The sequence below is a fragment of the Chinchilla lanigera genome, unplaced genomic scaffold (genome assembly GCF_000276665.1).
Source record: "Chinchilla lanigera isolate Chin_1 unplaced genomic scaffold, ChiLan1.0 scaffold00017, whole genome shotgun sequence".
NCBI classification, from domain to species: domain Eukaryota; kingdom Metazoa; phylum Chordata; class Mammalia; order Rodentia; family Chinchillidae; genus Chinchilla; species Chinchilla lanigera.
The window spans coordinates 15,483,168-15,509,493 of NW_004955418.1; the positions used below are offsets into that span (position 1 = coordinate 15,483,168).

General features: G+C 36.7%; 1 protein-coding gene across 2 annotated transcripts; it reads left to right on the forward strand.

Moving 5' to 3' along the window:
• The first annotated feature begins 4,080 nt into the window (after positions 1-4,080).
• On the forward strand, positions 4,081-26,323 carry Riok2 (RIO kinase 2). 2 transcript variants are annotated; one of them, XM_005382217.2, is made up of 10 exons: positions 4,081-4,215; positions 7,078-7,216; positions 8,031-8,147; positions 10,983-11,158; positions 14,760-14,848; positions 16,291-16,482; positions 18,549-18,641; positions 19,358-19,879; positions 22,141-22,234; positions 26,026-26,323. In XM_005382217.2, the coding sequence occupies exons 1-10, from the start codon at positions 4,150-4,152 to the stop codon at positions 26,188-26,190; spliced, it is 1,653 nt and encodes a 550-aa protein (XP_005382274.1). In that variant the 5' UTR covers positions 4,081-4,149; the 3' UTR covers positions 26,191-26,323. The 2 variants fall into 2 exon arrangements, with proteins under 2 accessions (XP_005382274.1, XP_005382276.1); XM_005382219.2 differs by having other exon boundaries at positions 4,126-4,215; positions 7,064-7,216.
• The last annotated feature ends 3 nt before the right edge of the window (positions 26,324-26,326 follow it).

Consider the following 26,326-nt stretch of genomic DNA (forward strand, 5'->3'; position numbering starts at 1 on the left):
AATAAATTTAGTGTAGCCTAGTGTTCAGTTTATAACTACAGTTGTGTATAGTAATGTCCAAGCTCTCCACCCCTTTTGAGTCACCCACAGCAACTTCCAGTCCTAAAAGCTTCATTTACAGTAAACATCCTACAAGGTGTACTACTTTTTATCTTTTATATCTTATATTTACTATATATTTTCTATGTTTAGGTACAAAAATACCTAAAAGTTGTATAATTGCCTACCATAATGAGTACAGCAATATTCTACATAGGTTTGCAGCCTAAGAAAAATAAGCTATCTCATATAACATAGGTGTTTAACATCTACTTTTGTGTAAGTACATTCTATATTTGCATGGTGATGAAATTGCTTAGCAACATATTTCTCACAAGAGATTCTTGTCATGAGGCAAAACATGGCTTTATTTAAGAACTCTAGGGGGTTATAAGTCTAGTGCAGATATGGAATGAGAACACTACACAGAGGTATATGAATATGACAGTGATTTATGAAACGTATATGTCCTAGAAGAGTCAGGCATAAATTACCATACAAGGCCCATATGAAAGGAATGCCACAGAAGTGGGCTCAGACAGGCTGCTGAGAGCTGAGAGAAAAAGCATAGATGAATGCCTTTATTGGGGGCTAAGGTGCAGTATACTAGCAGAAGATATAAGATTTCACTAGTGTGTTTAGCTATCACCAGGTAGTAGTCAAGGGAGAAAAGATGGGGAACTTGTAGCAGGGACAAATCTGCAACTCACTGGCACATACAGTTACTGGGTAAAGTGCTTTCAACCTGTGCATGGGGTTGTTAAGGCATCTGGAAAGTATGTAGTTTTTAGGATATGTAATACAGACTGACAGCTAAGCACCTTTAGTTGTGAGCCCTACCAGTAGCTGAGTAAATCCTTTGTTCCTCCTGTAGAGCACTGATGGTGAACATTTTAGAGACTGAGTACCCAAACTGCACCCCTAAACCCATTTATTTATCACAAAGTGCCAACACTGCCAACAGTGCCAACACTGTTATCCAATGTTTGGTTGCTGGAATGATGCTGGGGTGACGTGGCTCACGTGCTGTCAGAGAGGTTCTAGGCATTGCATACAAACCATGGGCTCACCACCATCACTATAGAGGGTTATCTTGGTGAATGTATCACAATGTACACTAACGTTCAACTCTTGTACTGTTTGGATGTACTTCTTTATTTAAGCTCTGGAAGCAACTTCAGAATTTTAAGGAATCATTTTTCCTAGAGGTATCTTAGAGAAGGAAGGCAAATGAAACAAACTATAGAAACTGGCAGGCTTGGACTATAAATGACATTTATCATTATACTGAGCTACTTTCCATTCTAAATTCCTCTCAATCTAAACTGGTATGCCTACTATCTTGGTTACTTTTCTCTCATTGCTGAGAAAAAATACCTGACACCCAGAATTAAGGAAGGAAAGGTTTATGTAGCTCACAGTCTGTGGAGGTTTCAGTCCATACTCGGCTGGCTCCAAGGCAGAGTAGCACATGGCAGAGAGTAACTGTTCATGGCCTCGAAAGATAGCAAAGGCAGCAAGAACAAAAGGGACAAGTGGCTGCAAGCAGCCTCTTTCTCCCCCTTACATATGCAAACTATCCACCCCAGGGTGAGTATAGCACTCACACCCATAATCACAGCATTGCACTATGGATCAATCAAATATCTAGAAGCCCACTCCATGACTGCATGAGGATTTGGGGGGACATGAAGACACAAACCATAACACCTACTAATCTCCATGACATGTCTGGTAGCATAACCAAGATCTTAATCCAAAAATCTTCATACTCACCCATGCTTTCCCTCCTTGAAACAAGATGTCAATCATGGCTTACTGTTCACTGAATTCTGTTTGTATCTTACTGGAAGTATTCCCCTCTGAAAAACAATACTTCTAAACCCTCTGACCCAGAGTTACTGAGAATAAAACTCCTTAAGTAAACTACTGAAAATAATGGTAGCTGGGCCCAATATTATTTCCAACTTTTGATCCCTAGACCAATGTATTCTACCTACTAGGACCATATAATATTTGATCTTGGAGTTCAGCCCAGACTTGCAAGGTATTAGCTCTGTGCTGACATTTCAGTAGTATCTTCAACAGGCTGTTCCTTCAAAAGATTTTCCCATCATGCTCTCATACAGCTTCTGAGTAGTGTAGCATGTAATACGAGTAGGGATCCATCCCATGGTCATGTCCATCCTTTTGTAATTTTTTTGATGTAAAGAGCAGTCCTATGCTGTTACAGCAAACATTTTTTACACCTTAAAATAGTGGTTCAACCTAAGAACCTGCAGACAAGGAAAGCAAATCCATGCTATATATATATATATATATACACACACACACAATGGTACCTTGGGTCACAAACTTTATTCTTTGCACAATTCTGGTTGCAAACTGAATTGGATGAGAACTGAATAAAATTCAATGGTTAGGTTAAATATAACCTCATGGGGAATTCTGATTCAATTCTCATCCAATTTTGTTTGCAACCAAAATCACGGCCCTTCTATGGTGGAAGAGGCTCAATATAGTTAGTTTCTCCAGAGATAGCATCATGCTGGGAACTAAGCATGGTTGACTGTGAAGAAAAGATTTAGTGCTTAGCAACAGCACTAGTAGCCTTGGTAAATCTGAGCTCATGTTGTCAAGTCCCAAATCTCATCTCTATCCTTGTTTCCATCACTAATTCATTTGTACAATTGTACCTTTACTGTGATCATAGACTGCAATGAAAGAGGATAGTAGTCAACTAGATAGTTTTGGTCTAAGTACTTGTTTAGTTACTTTTTTATGTTCATTGCTCTTTTGTAGGTATTAAATTCAATCTGAAGATCTCTAGATTTTTTTTTGTCCACACTCTGGACTCCAGTCTTACGCCTTTCTATCTCAGGCTACTTTGTCTCCAATCCAACCAATTTTTATCATTTCATATCTTTGACCAACCAGCCAAGTTATTCACCTCTGTTCCTAAGCCTTTGTGTATCTTGGACTTGGGCTATTTCTCTTGCAACACAAGGGAATGGACAAATATACCTCTTAAAAATCTTCCCATTAAGAGAATATTCCCTGATCACTTCTAAGCAAACAAAGTAGGCCGGTAGTTCAATCACATTATCATACTGACCCATCCATGAACCAAATATGTATCGTTTTTTTCCTTCACCAATTGACCACCCATGAAGTTATGAACTAAGGGAAAGGCATCCGAGCAGTAGTAGTGGATGACATGGGAGAGTCCACGGTACCATTTTATGTAGCTTGCTTGTTTCTTCTAGTCTTATTTGAGCTGAATCCTACATGTAGCACTTCCATTTTATGACGGATTATTGCTGAAATTGCCTGCCTTTACAACATGGTTGATCTGATAAAAACGGTGATTGACAATTATCAATACACTGCTAGTAAATACCTCCAGATAGGACCTGCAGACTCACTGCGGGCAGCTCTCCTTGAGGGCTTAAACCGTTCGTGGACCCCCTACTGGAATAGACTAGATCCGTCCCTGGCATCAAAGTACCTTGTAATTGAGCGTCAAGAAGTAACAGCCCCGCCCCACTAAGCCCTTCACCCCACAGACCCAGGCGCCGCACCCGGCTGCGGACCGCAGGAAACCAGCGCCTGAGCAAGCGCCGCACAGCTCTCAGCCTTGTCTGCGTGCCCGGTGCGGGGGCAGCAAAGAGTGGAGAGACTGCTCGAGTCACTACCGTTTCTTCACCAGGAACCGCACTGGTCAAGCTCAGGGTTCTTTCCTCCGCCCATCTGTGGTTGCTCCTCCCAGGAAATTACCAAATTCTCTCCGAGGCGGGATGAGGCTTTCAGACAGCAAGTCTTGACAGATAGGAAAAATAAACTCTATTACAGAGAACATTTACGGTCTACCGATTCAGGCATCAGACAGAATAAAAACAGAGCGTCCTCTTGTTTAACTCATGCTGAGTCTTAAGGCAAAGAAGACGTCGTACTTTCCTATGCTAGTGAAAATTAGAGCTTTTATCGATCAGCAAGGACCGACACGGCGCATGCGCGAGACTTGGAGGCCGTAAAGCACGCGAGAATACCCAGCAGTCCTGTGCGCCTCGGCTGTCGGGCGAATTCCTCGCGGGTCCCTCAGCAGCCGCCATGGGGAAGGTAAATGTGGCCAAGCTGCGTTACCTGAGCCGGGATGACTTCAGGGTTTTGACCGCGGTAAGGACTCTGCCTTTCCCCTTCTCTCTTGTCTCTTCCTACGCTGCGTCCTTTTCCTGTTTGCTGAGGGCAGAGCGGGCGCGCTCTGTTCCCTGGGACATGGCAGAGACTGCCGTGAAAATGAGGGATTTCCTTAAAGAGCTCTGTAGAGTCTGATCTTTTAAAAGCTTTTGTTTAAGAGCTTATCGTTCCCACAAGTACAGCAGAAACACCCTCTTTTAATTGTTTCCTTCCTTTGGGCCGCCCTTCTTGAGCTTGGGGGACATTTCCATTTCTCTGGCTTGGGAAACTTCTCTGACCCCGGGCTTCCCACCCAGCAGAGGTTTAAGTCCCCTCCTGAGGAGAGTTGTGTGTAAACTTAGAGCATTAAGTTACCCACTCTGAAACTCCGTTAGGTAGTGTTTCTTCCATTCATTCAGCAAACACATATGTCGGATTTTTATAGCAATTTCGGGAAATCCGGCAGGGTGCAAAACATGAGGAAGAAGATACTCCTTCATCGTCAAGTAAACGAATGAACAAACAAGATATCATCGGACAATAAGTGCTATGAAGGTGACAAAGGATAATGAAGTAGAAAATAGGTGCATTGCATGAAGGAATAGGAAGGCGGGTTGCGAGAATCTTGTCTGTTTACTGTGTAACCGAAGTTTACCTGCTTTTTTTTTTTTTTTAAGTTACTGGCCCTTGGCAGACAGTGAATAAATAATATTAGCTAAGTGGAAGAATGAACGGGAAGCAGCTGCATAAGAAGCCAGCCCAGTGATGTCTTTGGAAAGATATAGAAGTAGGGGCGATAACTGTAAGTTGTAAAAGCCCTGAGGAAGGAAAGTCTTTGAAGAAAAGTCAGAATAGCTGGAGCATAGTAAGACAATCACTAATGGAAATGGAACTGGGAAATGTGAGAGCTAAATCATGCACTTTGCTATTCAGGCTTAGTAAATATAGCCGTGGAAGCACTGAATGTTTTTAATGAAGGAGTAGCAAAATCTGACTTTATAGTCTTAGTCTTATAGCAAAAAAAAAAAAAAAAAAAACGTTATATACTTATAGCTAGCCATTTGCAGAATAAATCAGAACACTTATTTAAGAGCCATTCTCTTTTAGTAAAGAGAGCCCTTGATAAAGAATATAATGTGGAGTTATAGAACAGTATATGTAGGGGCTGGGGATTTAGCTCAGCGGCAAAGCGCCTGCCTGGCAAGCGCAAGGTCATGAGTTCCGTTCCCGGTACCGGAGAAAAACCAAAAAAAAAAAAAAAAAAAAAAAAAAAAAAAAAAGAACAGTATATGTAACATCAGTCTTAATGATTCTTGTATTACTTTAAGGCTTTGTGTGGGAGAATTTTGAAATTAGTTTTAAATACACAACACTTATGGAGTAAACTGTCAGATGCAAGTCAGTATGAAATTGAAGGAGTTTTCTTTCTCATGTAGATTATTCAGTTCTCTAGGCTTTTAATACCTGTTGTCATCTCTGAAAGATACTTTCTTTACTTCCTCAGCACTTCCATTAATTTCTCAATATCTCTGACAGAAATAGGGCAGTTAAGGAGAAGAGTGTTAGGAGCTAGGGAAGGCAGGAGCTAAGTATGAAGTTGAGCTTAAAGGGCAAAGTTTTGATGGGACAGTAAAGTACTAAATTTATTTTCCAAAACTTCAGACTTAATTGGCAATGTTTTCCTCTAATTATGCCTTTATTTCTAAGTATAGACCCTTTCTAATCTCCCTTTAAACATCCTTATTTGACTATATTCTCAGCAAATTCATCAGCTTTGTCTACCCCTCTCTTCTTTTTCCAAGCAAAAAGTACAATCTTAGAACTCTCTTCACTTCCAACTGTGACTGTTCTCTGCTGCTTCTACCCTCCCATATCCAATCACCAGGCCCTCTCTTACTATTTCTTAAGGGTCTTTAATTCCTTCTTTCTACTACTGCCACTACTACCACTTGCCCAGTTCTGGTACTGTTTCCTCTGAGTTGAAATGCTATCTTTAATTTTTCCTCTTTTGCCTTTTCTAAGCTGATTTTCATATTCTTCTTAGATTAGTGTGCTAAAAGCAGTTCTGCATTTCAGAGTTCTGAGTGTCCTCTAGAGCCTTACAAATATCTTCTAGCCTTATTTCCATGAACTGTATGTGCCATCCCTCTGAGTTACTGGTGTACATACTACCTATTCCTTGTGCTCAGAACTTTTTTGTGTATGTACCATTTCCAAATATTTTTTTTTATATCCCCTTATCTATTTCCTCTCAAACTAAGTCTAACACATTGGTTCTTCCTTAAAAGTGATCTCTCAGCTAAGTGATCTCTTGGACCTTGAACTACTTCTTTTAATTCTCCAAAAAAAGAATGTGTTTATGGTTTTGTTTTTTTTTTTTTTTTTTCAGTTTTTACCTTCTACAGGGCCTTTGCACAAATACTGTAGTACTTGCCATGACCATTAACTTTGTCAAGTGCTCACAATTCCTACCCTTGAAGTGAAGCACAGAGAGACAAGGAATATCTTCACTGATCAGCGAATATATCAAATTGTAATTAAAAATGTTAAAGAAGGAACTAATTATGTCCTAGAATTACCTACATAACATTTCTGTCATTGACATTACATGTATCTGTAAATCCTGTAAGATTGTGTCGTCCACTGACCCTGCAGCGTTCTTAGTACTTTTTGTCATGTTTATATAAAGGCAGAATTGAGTAACAAAGCATTTCTCAGAATTTATCCCTGCTGTTAAGCTACCCATGCCCACAGTTGAAGAACTACATGGGCAAGAAAGTTTCAAAGAGAAGTTAATTTCTTAGAAAGATTTGATAAAATTATTGTGTTGGTTATGATTTCATAACAGTCCTTCATTTTCAGGTTGAAATGGGCATGAAGAACCATGAAATAGTTCCCTGCAGTTTGATTGCTTCTATTGCAAGCCTGAAACATGGTGGCTGTAATAAAATTTTAAGAGAATTAGTGAAACATAGACTCCTAGCTTGGGAGCATACCAAAAGTAAGTATTTTAATGCATCATTTGTGAATTTTCAGGTAATTGGTTTCCCCCAGAGCAATTATTCAAAAGACAAGAAATAGAAAGTGCCAGACTAGTGAAGCACTAGGCTAAGAACTGACACAACACTCTGCCTCATTCTGTTTGTCCATAAATCACAGGGCATTATATGGTATCTGCACTCAACAGTTTATTCTTGCTGGTGTGTTCATAGGACAATGCAATAGAAATTCAGTATCTAGCATTGTTAGTTTTCTTGGCTTTGTGCTTGTTAAACTTGGTATTTCTATTGATACAGTATTTTATTGTTTTTTACACTGGTTTCTTTTGGTGTTATCTTCAATAATAAGCAGTGTTGCTGCCATCTTTGGAAAATTCAGTCTGCTGCAGGACTGTATACTAGAGCATTACTTCTCCAGCTGTATGGATGGTGAGGGGCGAGTTTTTAAACCTGTCAAAGATTTTTAGTTTCATAAACTATAAGAAAAAGTATTTACCAGAAAGAAGTGAATAACAGACATATACAAAAACTGGCATAAATTCTTGGTCAAATCAGTATAAACATTTCTGAACTTAAATGCTTCCTTTTAGTTTCTGTATTTATCTTGTCACAGACATTTATAGACTGATAGCTACAGGTGGGTCATACTTTAAGTAACTGTACCCTGGAGAATGCAGATTATAAGAACAAATTGGAAACTTTTAAGTCCGGGTAGTTTGTTTTTCCAGCTTAAGACTTTCCATCTTATTTTGAATTACTGTGACTTGTTCCTGCAATGTAACTAATAGTTGATCTTTCTCATTTGGTTTTGTCTAGCTGTCCAGGGATATCGGTTGACAAACGCAGGCTATGACTACTTAGCTTTGAAAACACTTTCTTCTAGACAGGTAGTTGAGTCTGTTGGAAACCAGATGGGTGTTGGCAAAGAATCAGGTAAGTCCTAATAGTCCTGTTGGAAGCATTTTCTGGTTTTTCTCCGGTACCGGGAACCGAACTCACGACCTTGCACTTGCCAGGCAGGCGCTTTTTGCCGCTGAGCTAAATCCCCAGCCCCGGAAGCATTTTCTTTAGTTTATATTTCCCCTTGAGAAAGCATTGCTCTTGCAGTTTTTCCACATTTTCCAACCAAGCAGTAAATTGGAACATTGTTTGGAGGCAGTATAGATTATGACCATGACATTAGCTTAGGAGGTTATTTTATTTCCTTAGTCCAACATTGAAAATTTAATTATAGCAAGAATTGATTTTCTGCTAACAACTATGCTTTTGGGCAGAATTTTATTTGTTCTATTTCATGTCTGATAAATTGTACATTTATAACAGTTAAAATATGTACTACAAGGTAGTAATACAAGACACTTACTATCTAAAAACTAGAAACACATTTTACACCACAGAGTTATGACCAAAAAGTCAAAGATGAGTATATATAAAACATAAGGAGAAAAAAAGCATTCTAAAAAACATTGAACAAATACTTGGGCATAATTTATTCTCTTTGAGAAGACAGGAAAAAGGAACAGGAAATGATTTTGTTTGTATCATACCTTCTGCCCTACTGCTTTTTATTCTGTATAGTTTATATATGTATTTATATAAACAGAGGAAACAGAATAAACTTGGAAGTAAGAGAATTATTAAGACATCTACCCCAAAGATTTCTGTGCTACTTTATATGGCTTGCATGACTTCAGATTATGCTGTGTGTTTAAAAAGTAATGCTAGACTACTAAATAGAGCATTCTGTTTGTGTGTGTGGTAAATACATTAATAAAAGTATGAGATTAAATACAGGGCTGGGGGTTTAGCTCAGTGGCAAAAGCGCCTGCCTGGCAAGCGCAAGGTCGTGAGTTCGGTTTCCGGTACCGGAGAAAAAGAAAAAAAAAAAAAGAGAGAGATATTAAATACGTTAATAAAAGTAGGATAAGCTTTTTTTTAATTTTGTTTTTTCTGTGCAATACAGTCAATATTTCTTTTGATTATAAAATCATGATTTGGCTGTTACAGATACTCTAATAATATATATGAGAACCAAGTCATAATGAAATAAAAATTCAGTTTTAGACAAGATCGGGCATGTTCAGTGTGGTATGGCAATAGACAAAATTCATTTTTTAAAAAGTTTTATTTTTTAATTTTTAAGGAATTTTTAAGTTTTATTTTTTAATTACATGGCAAAGATGATGAGTAGTACCAAAGAGAATGCGATTAAAAACTAGTCTTATTCCTAGCCCATGTCTCATTCTCCTTTTACTACATCCCAAAGCTAGCACCCTTTATTTTTTCATGTCCCTATAGAAATTTTCTGTATGAGTACCTTCATATGTATTAAAGATGTTTGTAGAAACATTTATATACCATTTTAATCACAAGTGAAAGCCACCAGTATTCACTGTTTACATTTGACTTATGCCCACTTGATTTGTTCTTGGTGTCATTTCACAGCATTTCCTGTTTTCCTCACAGTTGCAGGACATCACATTATATGGAAGTTCCATAAATGATTTTATTAGTTGATGATTGCTTAAGTTACTTTCCATCATTTTTGTAAGTAGTGATGCAGTGTGCACCCTTGTGGATATAGTTACACATTCTCAAAATTGAATTATTAGGACAGCTATTAGGTTGCTAGGGCTACTATAACAAAATACCACAGATCAGGTAGCTTAAAAACAGGGATGTAGTTTTGGAGGGTAGAAGTGTAACATCAGGTTTTGGTTTCTCCTATGGCCTCACCTTAGTTTGCAAGCTCCTGACTTGCTGTGTCCTCACCTGATGAGTCTTCCTTTTCTGATAAGGACTCTAGTTATAGATGAGGGTCTTACTCTTTGACTTTTTTTAATTTTAAAGAGAAAAAAAACCAATAGAAACAATACAGAATTTCAAAACAAGATGATAGGAAATTAACAATGGTTATTATATTACATATTACTATCTTCAAAGTGACTTTTTAATTTGATTACCTCTTTAAAGGGCCTATATTCCGTTATACTGGAAAGTAGGTCTTCAATATAGGAATTTTGGAGGCACATGCCATTCAGTATAGAACAAGGGGGAAAGTACTTAAAATGTAAAGGCCATTAAATTTTTGATTTATCAGATTTCCCTCCAAAAATTTGTGTTCATTTATAACTTCATCAGTATGTGTGACAATCTCTTTCTTATTAGAAATAATTAGAATTTCTTCATGAGTAACTAGAATGTATTCTGAATATCACCATTTCAAGCAGCAGCTCTTTTTGGTTTTTTTTCCAGTACCAGTAATTGAACTCACCACCTTGCGCTTGCCAGGGAGGCGCTGTGCCGCTAGCTAAATCCTCAGCCCCCAACAACTCTTTTTGATAGATGAAAAACTGCTTATTAAAAGATTCTTATTTATATGGTTATATTCAAACAACTGAGTAGCATTTATGAAAGCAGTTGAAGAATTGAACTTAATGTCTTTGAAAAGGGAGGTACAGAAACACTTCGCTTATGTTAAGGAACAGTTAGGTGTTTCTCTACTAAATTGAATGACTGCTTTAACGTGTAGATGGGGCCATTGAACATCTTAGAAGCAGTAACTTTTGACCACTACGTCTCTGATTTATTTTGTAGTATGTATATGTTGGCTTATAAAGTAAAATAGTGAACACATGGGAAATGAGTTGTTTTGCCAAGTATATAATAAGAAAGATGACAGATTCAAGAAAAAATCAGATGAAGTTAATTGTTTTAACTTACTATAAGAAAAGCATAACAGTGTTCTTTTAAAAATCTTGATTTCAGATATTTACATTGTCGCAAATGAAGAAGGACAGCAGTTTGCATTAAAGCTTCACAGACTAGGAAGAACTTCCTTCCGAAATCTGAAAAATAAGCGTGATTACCATAAGCATAGGCATAGTGTTTCTTGGCTTTATTTGTCTCGTCTCTCTGCCATGAAGGAATTTGCTTATATGAAGGTATTTTTTAAATGATTTTATATTGTTTAATCAAGTAAAACAGATAGCTCATTTTTCAACCAAGTAATACAAAGAAAGACCTTCCTGATGAGCATCTCCCTAGCCTCAGGCTCAGTCCCTATAGACAGTTGCTTTTAACTCTTAATTCTGTGTTACTTTTCTAATGATTTCTTTGTAGTGAGGTATTTTTAACTGTTATTAATGCAAATTCATATGAAAGGAAGTGTATTCCTATATAAGTATGTAAGTTAGGCTCAGACTACCTGGTAAATGTTTAGATTTAAAAAATGTATGACAGTAAAGGACACATTGCCGCTAATTGCCCTAAAATTACTCCCTTAAACACACTTATCCCATCATTTGTACCACTTTCTGAAGCAGTTCTGGAAGCCCTCTTTCATGAGTGCCTTCATAAGATATGATCAAACATGGTGCTGTCAGGTGCCATCCACCCGAGAGGCAGGTTTGCAAATTAAATTACGTCCTCATCTGCCTTATTCATCAGTCTTAGGACTGTGCTACTTCTGGCTGTTCCCCAAATCAAAATGACCGTGAAAGGTGAATATTTTAAATCAATTCAGAATATCAAAGCAGGCATGACAGTGCATCTAAAGACATTCACAGAAGAGTCCTTCCAGAGCTGCTGTAGAGAATGGCAAGAACAATGAGATAAGTGTGTTTGAAGAAAGGGGGAGTGTGTGTGTGTGTGTGTGGGGGGTAATGGCCATGTGTCTTTTGTTACGATACATTTTAAAAATTTTAAATATCCATCATATTTGATCATTCTCATATATCTGTTAATTGTAAATGCCACATAATTACCATCCGTCGGAAACCTTAATGTCCCAAATAAGTAGACAAGTATTTTTCTTTAACATAATGGAAAAAATGTCCTTTTGCAAACTTGTGTAAGTATCAAAAATGGGGAAAAAAAGAAACTCAGTTTTTAACTTCCTTCATAATAAGGTTCAACATAGATTTTCTCAGATATTTTAAATAATACTCAAGTATCTTCAATAACTAAATTAAACAGAAAGTTGTGTTTATATTCTGCCTTGTAGGATGTATGATAGTTTTCTTCAGTTTTTTTTTTTTTTTAATTTGAATTACTGGCACAAATTCAGTTCAAAAATTATAAGTACTGAAAATTGCTCTTCTTGGGAGTTCCATTTATTCTTCAAGTGGGTTACATTAATTCATATGCATAAATTTTTAGTAATTGGAGAATTTTGAAAGCAGTATAAATAGGTGACACAGATATTAGATATGTTATGTTTCTGTTTTAGACTAAAAATTTATCTCCTAAGACATTTTATCTGTAAGTAAGCAGCCTGGTAGGAACGGTTAGAAATGTTTCCCAAACTGTGTTAGGTGTTTTTCCAGGGTGTTTATATTGAACAAACAGAAGTAGAACCTGGTTACGCATAATAAATACACTCCCTAAATACATCGGTACTTTTCTGAGAGTTGAAGAGTAAGGTATATTTTAAACTGTGGCTGCTATAGTGTAAGTTCTAGGCAAACAGACAGTGTTTAAGGTTATGATGTGCTGCTTAACTGCTAACACATGTGCCAAATGGTCTGCATTTAAAAACAACTGTCTGAAAACAAAGTCAACAAAAATTTCTGGAGAATGGACAGTAGTTCATTTCCTGTCTGCCAGGAGTGGGAAAGTAGGAGTAAGGTGGACAGCCTTTGAAAATTAACTAGGTTGAGCTGGGGTGAAGGAATAGGAAAATAATAACCAGTGGCCCTTCTCGCAGAGCTGGGCTGGCAGCGCACACATTTAACAGCTTTTAAATGCTGTTAGCGCATGAGCGGTGCAGAGCCTGAGTTTTATTTGAACATACTAATTTGTGCATCTAGCGTACTTTATGTTCCCCTCGCATACCCCTCTTCCCTTCCCCTTCCCCAGTCCCATTCCTCTTATAGTATCCTTCCTGTCATCTCTCTTTTATAAAAAAGTTCAGACATTTATTGACTAAGTTGATTTTTTGGTGTTAAGAGTTTTGAGTTGTTTGTGAATCTCTGTAGGAGAATATGTAGCAAAGACTTACTCCCATTCTATAGGCTGTCTCTTTACTCCTTTGGTTGTTTCCCTTGTGAAGAAGCTTTTTAATGTGATACAGTCCTGTTTATTGATTTTTTGCTCCTATTTCTTAGGCTGTTGGAGATCTCTTCAGGAAGTCTTTGCCTGTGCCTGTGACTTCTAAGTGTTTCTCTTCTTCTAGCCACTTCAAAGTTTCGGGTCTTGTCCCTAGGTGTTTATTCCATTTTGGGTTTTTTTGGTTTTTTGTTTTTATTCCATTTTGAATTGATTTTTGTGTAAGGTGAAATACAGGGATTTCATTTCAGTCTTATCCAGTGAGATACCCAGTATTCTCCACCGCATTCGTTAAATAGACTGTCTTTTCTCCAATGTATATTTTTGTCTGCTTGGTTAAGAATCAGATGGCTGCAGTTGAGTGGGTTTGTTTCCACGTGCTCTATTGTGTTTCATTGGTCTGTGTGTTTATTTTTGTACCAGTCCCATGCTATTTCTGTTATCATGGCTTTGTATATTTTGAAATTGAACTGTCTTATTTTGGTTAAAGTACTTTCCAGCTCCAGCTACTTTCCTGCACTGCTAACCAAAAACAATTTTTTAAAAAACGAATTAATATCTTGAATTTAGAGTTTAGTAGAGTGGCATAGTTGATGAAGGTTGTCTTTTTCTTTTTTTTTTTTTTTTTGGTTTTTCTCCGGTACCGGGAACCGAACTCACGACCTTGCGCTTGCCAGGCAGGCACTTTGCCGCTGAGCTAAATCCCCAGCCCGAAGGTTGTCTTTTGAAGTAAGAGTTTAGTAGATGCATAAAGCTTGGCTATGATGTGACTATAAAAAAAGGACAATGAGCACTGGAAAGGGACAGTTTGGGCGAAGTGATGTGTGTTTAGGTGACACAGGTTGGTAGCTCTTGCTAGAATTCTTGCGGAATACTCAGTGTAAATGACAAAGGCTTACTAGCATTCCAAATGAAAGCATGGGGGAAAAGATAGCTGTGTAGATGATCTGAAATGTTTGACTCAGGTTACTACAGTATATATGTTTGTCAAGTAATAGATTTATAGTTGTATAATTGTGCTCTGAAGAAAACAGTTCTGTGGACACTAAAATGTCTGACTTTGAAATGCATCTTTTTGTACTATGCAGACGACAATGTGTGTTAAATCATAATTTGTTTTCATTGGAATATTTCAAGCACACATCAACAAATGACAGAGACAAAATAGAAGTGAAATATCCTAAAAGACTCTGAGCTTCGTAGGGGCTCAGTTTTGTAACCCTGGCAAAGTGCATAATCAGTTAATGTTCATTTTTAGAGGAAAAATAAATTCAAACAAACAAGTTTAAAATTTGTTTTTATGTACAACTTATTCTTGCAGTGATTAATAAGCAGTATATAAATAACCATGTGCTGTGATTTTTTTTTTTTTTTTTTTTTTTTGGTAAAGGGTTGTTTTTTTTCCTCTAGTTGTGGAAAATTACATTTACTTTGTTTTTTCTTCTTTAAAAAGTAATAACCTCTTTTTTACCTTATACCTGTTTTGCCATGTTTTAGGCATTACATGACAGAAAATTTCCAGTTCCAAAGCCAGTTGATTACAATCGCCATGCAGTGGTCATGGAGCTCATAAGTGGCTATCCTCTGTAAGTACTCATTCTTGAAACCATAGGTCCTAATATATGAACTTCCGGTTCGACTTTATTAAGTGTTTCTTTAATTCATAGAATGTCGCCTCTGAGAAGTTAGGAATTGACTTCAAGAAATAAACTGTAAGACAAGTTTAAAACTCAGTTTCATTTAGTTTGGTTTGTACTCTGTGATTCATTAATTCAATATTTATTGAATCTCTTACATGACAGGTGCTTTTAAGCTCAGCAGTAAACAAACAATGTCCTTGCTGTCATCAGAGTTACATTTTGATGGGAGAGACATGCCTTAAATAACTAAACAAAATAGTAATATATCAAGTGGATCAATAACAGCTGTGGGTAAAAGTGAAGCAGGGTAAAGGGGATAGAAACACCAAGGTGGGAGTAGAAGATTGCTATTTTGCATATAGTAGTCAAGAAAAGTTTTGTTAATGAGGTGAAAATTTATGCGTGTGGAAGTTGCAAACGGAGGAGGGTATGCAGCTATCTAAAAGATGTTACAAATAGGAAATGGCAGATCACAGGCCCTGGAGGAGAACGTATTTGGCAGCCATGCCTGGGTCGAGACAAAGCTGGAGCTGAGTGACTAAGGAGGGAGGGACATGGTAAGTAGGGACATCACATGGCATGGGGAGCTGGTTGCCAGTTCACTTAGGATTTGTGGACCTTTGCAAGGAATTTTAAACTTAGAACGAAATAGGAAGCCATAGGACTGTGTTGAGCAGAGAAAAGATGTGATATAACTAATGTCTTTAAAAGATCACTCTGGCAACTCTTACTAAGAATGGATTTGTAGCAGACAAAAATGTTAGAAACATAAGTTAGACTATTGCAATAATCTAGACAAGAGATGGTAGTAGCTCTGATCACAGTGATTGTCAAGAAAGTGGTAAAAAGTGCTCAGAGTCTATATTTTATAGATTGCCCAACAGGAGTTACTTGGGATTGGAGTTGGATATGAAGGAAGCGGGGAGTCAGTGATGACACCCAGGTTTTGGCCTGAATGATGGTGAGCGAGGAAGCCCAGGAGTTAAGTGAAAGAAGTATTTAAAAGTGGGGGAAGAGGTCAGCTGCCTAGAAATGATGATCACTAAGGATTTGGATTTAGAAACTTGGAAGTCACAGTCTTTATAAGAACCATTTCATTGGAGTAAGGTGGGTGAAAGCTTATTTGAATTGGTTCATAAGAGTGAGAGGAAAAGAAATCAGCAAGAGTTTGGCTCTGAGAAAGATTAAAGAAAGGAGGCTGCAGTGGAAACAAGATACAGAATTGAAACAGTATGACCCTTCAATTACTGGAACATGTCATGCATGGTCAGGGGAATAAGGACAAAATTGCTAGGCAGAGTAGAATAATATATGTGTACACACACATATTTTTTGTTAGAATCATAATGTGTACAAATAACCTATTTTCATTCTTAAAATTCTTTCAGATGTCAGGTGCACCATGTTGAAGACCCTGCATCAGTGTATGACGAAGCGATGGAGCTCATTGTCAGACTTGCAAATCATGGCTTGATTCACGGAGATTTCAATGAATTCAATCTTCTGTTGGATAAAGATGACCACATCACCATGATAGATTTTCCACAGATGGTGTCAACCTCTCATCCCAATGCAGAATGGTATGTGCTGTAACTGATTTTTACATGTGGGAGTGTTCGTATGTGATGAAGTCTTTTTATTCATAATTTCTAATTTTATAAAAGTTTTAGTAATTGTTTTGAAGTTGCAGGTTTTGATTGTACCAAAAAAATGTTTTTTGTAAAAGGATGTGCTACCATTATACTAGAATGTCCACTGTCAGAATCTTTCTTACTCCATAATAGCATCAAAAGAATTTGAATTACTCTTTAACTGGACAGACATTCAAGTCAGACTTTCTTAAACATGGTCCACTTTATCCAGGGACAAACAGATTTTGGGTGGAAGCTCAATTTTTAAAATCGATAAAAGCCTTCTCAGATTATGGAGTTGAGCCTAGAACCACCACATACTTCTGGTCTTTCCTCTTTTCTCTCTGCTAAATGGTTACCATCAAGAGACCCTCACCAAGCATAACTAATCGTGGATGGCCTTAGTAAAAATGATGGTTTTGTTTGGACATAGTTTCCAGACCAATGATAATTATTTCTCAGGTTCTTTTTAGCTTTTATTGCTAGAAAAGAATTCACATAAAATTTCTTCCCTGATACAGGGCAGAATGACTATATATTGTGATAATCATGTTCTTCACATTACTTAAACCAGCCAAGTTGTAGAATATGGTATTTTCCTTTATTTACTTGTATTCCATGACACAGTGAGTGTAACCAGATATAAGGTTAAGTGTTTTTTTCTCTCTCTCCCTGTTCCAGGTTTTATGAGAAACTTGTCACAAAGTAACAACTGGCATCACTTATATAATAGTTTGTTCATTCTTGCAGAGCTTGAGCTCAGAGTTTATGTTTAGTGAAGTTTGTCCTCCTGGTTTCCATTAGAAACTGTCTGTACTTACGTTAGAGAAAGAAATTTAAAGTTATTTCCAACAGAAACTACTAAAAGATTAATGGCAGGCACTCGTGTGTCAGTCCTCCGGGTGTTGGCCGATCACCATTTTTATTAATGTGGAGTAGTACAGTTACACACTAAAGGAACATTTGGGGGCCACCAGGTAGAGCAGGGCTTGACGAGAGACAGACTGTGATATTCTGCACTGTTCTTTGGAGAGGCATTGACTGGATTTACATGAACCGGTAGTGGGGCAGGGGAGTTGTACTAAGAGCTAGAATAAGATACAAGCCCCTTCTGTGCTTTTGAAAAAAAATACCGTCTATTCAGGGAAATGTGAACTTATATAAATAAAGTGATAATTTTTAAATTTATTAAAATTTTTCCTAGGGCCCTGAGAGCAAAAAAGAGTAGCATTGTCTTCCCATTCTTCAAACTTCATCTTTCTCAAAAATAATGTAGTTAAAATTTCGAGTAGTTAAAAATTCAAGAAGGTGGTCAATTCCATCTCATCTTGTCCTCAACTGTCTGTTATGCGGAAAGCTTCTAAAGACCTAAATCTGGAAGGAAAAACCTGAATCTATTCTTGCTGCTTTGTAGTGGCCAGAAAAGTAACCTGATATTCAAAGTTCCTTCTAAACTCTCGGGCCAGTTTAACCTGTCCTCAGATCATTATGTATAGGCCACAGCGTTACTTATTCTTTGGGTATTATGGATCATAAAGGTACGTAGTCTGTAAACTTTTCCTCGTGAGACATTAATCTTTTATCATCAGCTTTCCCACTTGGCAGAGGGCTCCAGTAGGGCTTGCTGGTGGGAAGCTTCCCCTGACAGACTGGTGAGTGAGGAGGGTGAGTGGAAACCTTCCACACTGTAGACCACAGTCGCCTGTTCTGGGTTCTCACTCTCCTCCCCACCCGCTGCACATTTTACCGTACACTGAGTGGCACTGTGAGAAAATCTTGGCTTCTCTAACCATGGGAACTCCACTGACATAGTCCTTGAGGTTTCCTCCTATTTTAGTTTTTTCCAGTACACTGGCAACTCATTTATACTTTTCTTTTGTGTAACATTTTTTTCCTCCATTTCATAAGCAACAAGTATTGTAACAAATAAGAATATTGTCATTGGCTAATTAGGGGGGAAAATGATTGACAAAAGACAATATCAAACCGTATTTTTCCTTTTTTTTGTTTTTGAGGTATTTTGACAGAGATGTTAAGTGCATCAGAGATTTCTTCATGAGACGTTTTGGCTATGAAAGTGAGCTTTATCCAGCTTTTAGCGATATCAGGTTTGTACTCAGTATTGCTTAAAATGATAGGACTCAATATTTATTGAGTTCCAAAGCTTAACATTGCTCTCTGAAAAAATGTTCAGTAGTGATCTTTGCTACATTATAATTGCTATTAACATTGGCCTGCAGTACATCAGTGAAACTTAAAAATGTGAAAATACTTATCTTTAGTTCATGAAGGCACAATTTTGTTTTAGAAAATACATGTTTTCTTTTATGTTCAAGAACTTTTATTCTGTTTTGGATGTTATGGGAAAAACTCATTCATAAGGCATCAAACCAAATTACCTTTTTAAATTCATAGTTTTTCTTTATTCAGAACAGAAACTATCTTTAATTAATTTTTGGAACATAATTTTACATTCTCTAAGGTAAATTTTCTCATTTGTTTTATGGCTTTAGATATTTCCTGATTTGGGATGAATTGTAATTTTTAAAAAGTTTACTTCCCTTTGAAACTTCCCTTAGTAAATTAATAGTAAATAAAGTTTCTATAACTTTTGATTAATAAACATTGCTTTTCAGTCTGTTTTATTCTTAAAATGACAGCTACCATGTATCTTTTGTAGTCATATATTTAAATATAATATTTTAAGCAAAGAAAAATATTTCAACTTACCTCAAGAACTGTAATTTATCAGAACAGTAGATATTTTTTCATCTCAAATAGATATTTTTTCTCTTTTAATACTAAACACTTTTTCTCACCCTAGGAGGGAGGATTCTCTTGATGTTGAGGTTTCTGCCAGTGGTTATACAAAGGAAATGCAGGCAGATGATGAACTTCTACATCCAGCAGGTCCTGATGATAAAAATACTGAAAGAGAGGAGGGCTCTGATTTCTCCTTTTCTGATGATGAGGTGTCAGAAAAAGCAAAGGTTTGTAGGTCAGAAATTGAAAGCGAACAGAATGCTGTGGATGGATCAGGAGGTTGCTGCTGCAGCTCATCTGGTGACCTGGAGCAAATAGAAGAAGACGGTTCATCCAAAGAGAGGGCCCACGCACACAATTTTGAAATGACTGAATTCAGTCGACCTTTAGAAGAAATAAAAGGGCAGATGGTTGAAAACATCTGTACAACTGAGTTTTCTGAGAAGAACAGAACTGAACATGCCACCATGCAAGAAGGTCAGACAGGTCAAGGGGGAGTCCCTGCTGGCTCCGAGGAAGATGAAGATGACTGTCCTCATCTCGTGAACCTGTCATCATTAAACGAAGAACTCAGGCCTTTCAGGTACAGATTTTTTGTTGTTGTTGTTGTTTTGTTTTTTTGTTTTTTCTCCGGTACCGGGAACCGAACTCACGACCTTGCACATGCCAGGCAGGCGCTTTTGCCACTGAGGTAAATCCCCAGCCCCTTAGGTACAGATTTTTATTGATTGTTTCTTGATTCTAATCTTCAGACCAAGATGTTTGGTTCTAATGAATGACTGCTTTAGAAGAAATGAAATAGTTTAACAGAGTTGTGTTCTGCCACTGTTACGTGCAAAATGAAAACCAAATAACCTTTCTCTTACTAAAACTCATAATATGTCTTCCTTCTCAGTTGAGCTGAATCAAGGTAGCCTGTTAACTAACTTTCAATTCTGCCTTAAAATGCAAAATGACTTTCAAAGGATTAAATGTAGGTCTTGATAAAGTTACCAGCTTTTAAATGAGTTCGTTTTTATATTTACACATCTAGTTTATGTTTGAGTTATATAAAGGAATGTGAATACATAAAGCATGCAGTTAATGTTCTTTCCATGTAAAATATCTGCAGCAAATTTTCCCTGGTATTTTAATTGTCTATCCTTTTTTCCTATACTGTTAAAATCATATGATGGTATTATATTTTCTTGTAAAATTTATTTTGCTTTACAAATATTACTGAGTCTCAGATTAGTCAGAAAAAGCTTAAGATTTGGGATAGCAAATCCAGAATCAAACTTAATTTAATGGAAAAATTGATTTTATTTATCTCAATATAATAATATGACAAAATTGGACCAGCAAAGTATGTATTAAGCATTCTTCAGTGCATATCTGGCCTTGTGTTTTAAAGCTATTTTTGTCTGTAAAGTTTTATGAGGATGTTGTTCCTTTTCCATGTAGCTCTGTATCTTCAGTCTCAGGGCTACTGCCATTGTTAGGAGTCGTAGTGGTTCAGAATTTTTAGGAAATGATTGTGTTGGTCTGGATGCTCCAGAGAAACAAAAACCAATAGAGTTATTATGATGCCCTTCAACTTGCCGTGAGGTTACATCCCAATAAGTCCATCATAGGATGAAAATACTCTAAGTCAAAAATGTACCTCACCTCTTCATAACTTAGCAGTCTATTGTTTACCCTTGTGGTTACATTGATTAAGAGCTATGGCATATTGTTCAGTGGCCCATATCACATATCACCAGCCTGAGAATGAAACAAAATTTGATGGGTTTTAGCAAAAGTATTACTTTTGCATCATTGTAAAGCTGAAAGTTTTAAGTCACACCATCATAAGTCAAGGACAGCATTGAGGAATTAGCTTTTGTAGTTATATGTAAGTCTTAGGATCTATAGCATCCAGTAGAGCGAGTGGTGTAGTATCAGTCTAGATCCCAAGGCCCAAAAACCAGGAGAGCCAACAGTATGAGTTCCAGAGTCTAGAGGCAGAAGACACATGTCCCACCTGAAAGACAGCCAGAAATAGTCAAATTCTCTTACTGTGCCATTTTTGTTGGTTTTGAGCTTTCAGTGAATTAGATTGGGCCTGTCCATATGGGGGAAAACGGTCTGATTTACTCAGTCTGCCAATTCAGAAATGCCTTCAGGTATACCCAGAACAATGTTTAAATAAATATGTGGTACCCCGTGGCCCAGTAAAGTTGACACATAAATTTAAATTTAAACTTAAACATGGTAGTAAAAGAAAAATTAAGGTTAAATGATCTTTTAAGTTGTAAGCAGGGAATGGAAGTCCTACATTTTCAGTCTCTGGACATGTGCTATACAAAACTTACATTATGCATAGTAGAAGCAAAATAAATGTTCCTGAGAAATATTAATATTTTCTGAGTTTTTACACATTTTGAAAACTGATCAGTGTGAAAAAGTAGTTTCCGTGCTTTTAGTTTTTTCTACCATACAGTCATAGCATTCTGCCTCTGTCCCCATTATACCTAATATTTGGGAAGGAGGCAAGAAAGTGTTGCAGACATTTAGGTGGTAAGGGGCAGATTTGCGTAGTTAAGTAAAAGGAGAGGTCTAGTGGAAAAAAGACATGAATTGTGAGGAAATGATAGATTTCAGTGACTGAGCTATTCTGTCATTTTGAAATTTTGATAGTGACTATCAGAATGTTGAAAATGAAATTGAGCTGAATTGTAGGTAATTTTACCCTCAGAAATTTTAAATATAGTCTTTCCATAGTATATTGAAGTAAGGTCAGGTAAGATAAATTAATGCAGTCAAGCATGATTACACTATAAGAATTAACTAGATGAATTATGGACTTTTTAAATTTTATTCTAGAGATGAAAATGTGGGAAATATTAATCCATCTAGAACAAGAACTCTGAGTGTTACTTCTGCAGGCAGTGTTGTAAGCTGTTCAACAATTCCTCCAGTAAGTACTTGTACAGTTACCAAATGTTGATTAAGGCACTACTGTGGACAGATTGATGAGCACAGCCCTGTGAAGATGACAAGATACTTTTGGATGTTTGGACCTTACGTATTAATGTTAAAAATTATGAAAGTAGAAATTTAGTAATGTATGAGAGAGAATTTGCTTTTAACTATAATGATCAAAGCTTTAAGAAAAGGGTCGTATATAAATTAGCTTGAACTTGAAGGATAAAAATCTTAAATATTTTAGATCCAAGGGGACTTGGTAGTCTTATATGGTTTAGTCCTTTCACTTAACGGTGAGGAAAATGAAACCCAAACAAGTTATGTGACTTTCTAAGTTATATACCTAATGACAGCAGTGCACCTTCACAAGCTATTTTTTCATAAAGTTTGAGAGAGAAAAAGATACGTTTGCCATTTTTGACACCTAAAGTGTTTGTTGGAATCTTCGGACATTTATCAACAATGTGCAAAGAAGTCACAAAAGAAAAGGGAAAAGCAAAAAAAAAAACAAAAACAAAAAAACAAGAATATATATATATGCACACACACGTATTACACACAAGATAATTAAGGTCATTATACTAGTAATTTCACTTAGTTCCTTGAAAAGAAAGGTTTGTGCTAATATTGTTTGGACAATTAAATGCATATATCTTGTACTCTGCATAACTAATTTAAAGATAACAATACACTATGTATTAACCACTGATACTCTACTGTTGTTTTGAAATTTGGGGTTTTTTTTCTCTTTAAAATAAAATTTAAAAAGAAAAGAAAGGAACATTTTTCTGAACAAGACTATAAGCAAAAGTATTCTGGCTCTTCCTGAGAAGCATTTTTATGTGCCAGCCTTCTTTCAGAACTGCCCAGAAGGAAGAATCAGTTTAGAGATAATCACTCCCTCAAAGAAAAGCTAGTCTCACTGACCTGTGGAGGTGCTCCGTCTCCCGCTTCCAGACATCAGTATTGTAAAGGTACATGTCACTGTACCTTACCATTTAAGAACAACATGAATTCCCTATCCAACACTAAGAAAGTAAAGCAAACAAGTAACACTTTCTTCATAAATTAAAATTACATGATTGGGGTGTTGGATTTTTTCTTGCTATTTGAGATGAGTACCACTGGAGCTACAGTTCAGTGATAACTCACGAGCAAAAGAAGGAAATCAGTTAAGAAAGGAGATGAAACGATTAGATGGAAAACGAATTCAAATGTAAATAACTTCTTGTTCCCACCTTTGTATTCCAAGTTTACAAATATTCAGTCAGTAAATTAAAATGTATGCTGTGCGGTTGGTAGTATGGGATGTTTACCAAATTAAATCAGAGCAATCAAAAATAAGGCTTTTAAGAGTCCTGTGATTTATAATATATCATAGTTCCAGGGCTCTGCCTAATCTCAGAGATATTTAGAACTTGTCAGACCAGTAAGAAGGTGAAATTCTAGAAATATTAACTGCTTTTATATACTCTTTCTGCGGGTCTGGTAATTTCCCTTATTTTTCTGAACAAAAATTTGAAATCTATGAAGTATATATCATTTCAAAAGATCTCCTTTTAAGTATTATCCGCCTGTCTTTATTATAGACTTCTCACCATTCAGGATCACCTGTCCCCTTAGCTTTATTTTGATATCTGCTAGGATTTGTTGGCCTTCCTGTCTTTGATTTCTCAAGATGAGAACGTAATTTGATATAGCTAATTAGTGGAACAAAATTGGTAATTGCATATAAAGAAAACTAGATTACCAATTTATGCTGCACCCTTAAATTTTAATTTGCGTGCTGTTCTCTATGAAGATGATGGCACAGACTTTGTCAGATGCGGGTTAGAATTGTGTTTGCGTGTTTTAACCACGGAGTCTTACTGCTTTAATCATTCTGACACATCTCTTGGTGCTAGCAAAAGAATTTAAAATGTTAACATGGGTTGAGTCTTCAGCTCTTCCATCTTGGGCTTTTTGAATTACATTATAAAATACAGACTTCTGAGAAATGAAGAAAAAGATCCACTTAGCCTATTCTCTCTGATCATTTGAAACAAAATTATCATCTCAAGTCTACATCCTTTTCAAATTTTTATCGCACTGTTCCTTGGAGGTCATATATTACTTTGTTAAAAAGTTAGGAGGTACACACCTATAATCCCAGCACTCACTCAGGAGGCTGAGGCAGAAGAATCACCTTAGGTTCAAGGCCACCCTGGGCTACCTAGCGAGTTGAAGGACAGCCTGAACTGCCTAACAGCAAGACCCAGTCTCAAAAACAAAAAAATTAGACAACTTTGTTACCTCCATTGACTTGATTGTTGTTTCGGAATTTGTACAAAGGCAAAGAATTTCCTTTATGCTCTTTGAAATTATAATTGCAAAATGCATTTTTTTCCTTAAAATATTTTTATCATTCATATTTGTTGGCCATTTGAAAACTCTGTCCTTTAATAATATGTAAGATAATTAAATTATAATTCAACAGAAAGATAGACTGCTTTTTAGTAAATGTGAATGTGGCTCCCACCTTGTAGAACTTTATTGTTTTAACAACCAACGAGCTGCATGGTTTTTATTAATTTTTATGTGCTCCCTAAAATAACACACAAGTATTTGATTTCATTTCACATTGTACCAACTTTTAGGACTCGTATACTAAATGCAGTTTTTCTCATTGTTTTTATATAAAGTAACCTTACAGGTTTTATAAATTGTTCTAATTTGGGTGGCAGTGTATGTATATTAATCCATTGTTTCCTTGTTTTGCATGATAAAGTTATTTTAGTCTCAGTGTATACAAGTGGAAATTAAAAGAAAACATTGCTGCCAGACACCCAGACACACACACACCCTCCCCGCCTGCTTTAAACGTACTCTGTAGGCCTCTGTTTCAGGTGCTAGTCTCTCATTGGTGTAGGAGGCTGAGGCAGGAGGATCACCTTAAGTTTGAGGCCAGCTAGGGCTACATAGCGAGTTAGAGGACAGCCTGAAAGGCACACAGAGTTCCTAAACAATTTCCTGGGGTAGGGTAGAGTCCTAAAACTTATTAGTCAGGTCTGTTTTCAGTCCATAAATTTGTAGAATGTCAGGTGGTTCTATGTTCCAGGCCATCCTGAGTTGGGGAAGCAGTATCACATGGAACATCAGACACTGTCAGGTCATTTCTACAGCTAAATTGTGAAGGCATTCTTGGATATTATTGCCAGTAGTAAATGCTTTAAAATATGATTTTCTGGGGGCTGGGGATTTAGCTCAGCGGCAAAAGCGCCTGCCTGGCATGCGCAAGGTCGTGAGTTCGGTTCCTGGTACCGGAGAAAAACCAAAAAATAAAAAAATAAAAAAATAAAATATGATTTTCTATTACAAAGTCATGTCTAGCTGGGCATATTGGCACACACCCATAATCCCATCTCCTTGATAGCTGAGACAGAAAGGTCACAATTGCAAGGTCACCCTGGGCAATCTAAGACCCTATCTTGGGAGGGGGAGAAGGGAAGAAAGGAACAATTTTCAACTTGCTTTTTTACTTCCGTTTTCATTTTGAACAGTAGGGGGCGCTGTTGTTACTATACACAATACTTTTTTGCTGTGTAATCTATTTCTCTTAGGAATTTAGTTTCAAATTTTATCAATTTCTCTTGTTTTCTTTATTGCTAGTTTAGTATTGTCAGTGAGACTTTTAAAATTCGTACTTCATAACATAAATTTGAAAGATACTAGCAATTAGATCTTTGTTTTAATGCATTTCAACTCCTTGATTATCAGTGGTACTAATTTATAAAATCTCTCTAGGAATTGGTAAAACAGAAGGTGAAACGACAGTTGACAAAACAGCAAAAGTCAGCTGTCAGACGTCGACTACAGAAAGGAGAAGCAAACATATTTACTAAGCAGCGGAGAGAAAACATGCAAAATATTAAATCAAGTTTGGAAGCAGCCAGCTTTTGGGGAGAATAATATATAGTTTAAGATATTGGATATTTCTGTCTTATATTTTTTCAAGTTACTGTAATTATTTTCAGCACCTTTGGTCTTTTTTTGACCAGCACCAGTACATAAGTTTGTAAATAAACCCATCCTTCTCTGTAAATTT

Excerpts from the sequence above, each read along its gene's own strand:
- Riok2 (XM_005382217.2), top strand. The coding sequence starts at position 4,150 with ATGGGGAAGGTAAATGTGGCCAAGCTGCGTTACCTGAGCCGGGATGAC. Across the intron at positions 4,216-7,077 it reads ACTTCAGGGTTTTGACCGCG|GTTGAAATGGGCATGAAGAA; the intron begins GTAAGGACTCTG and ends CTTCATTTTCAG. Across the intron at positions 22,235-26,025 it reads GCTGTTCAACAATTCCTCCA|GAATTGGTAAAACAGAAGGT; the intron begins GTAAGTACTTGT and ends AAATCTCTCTAG.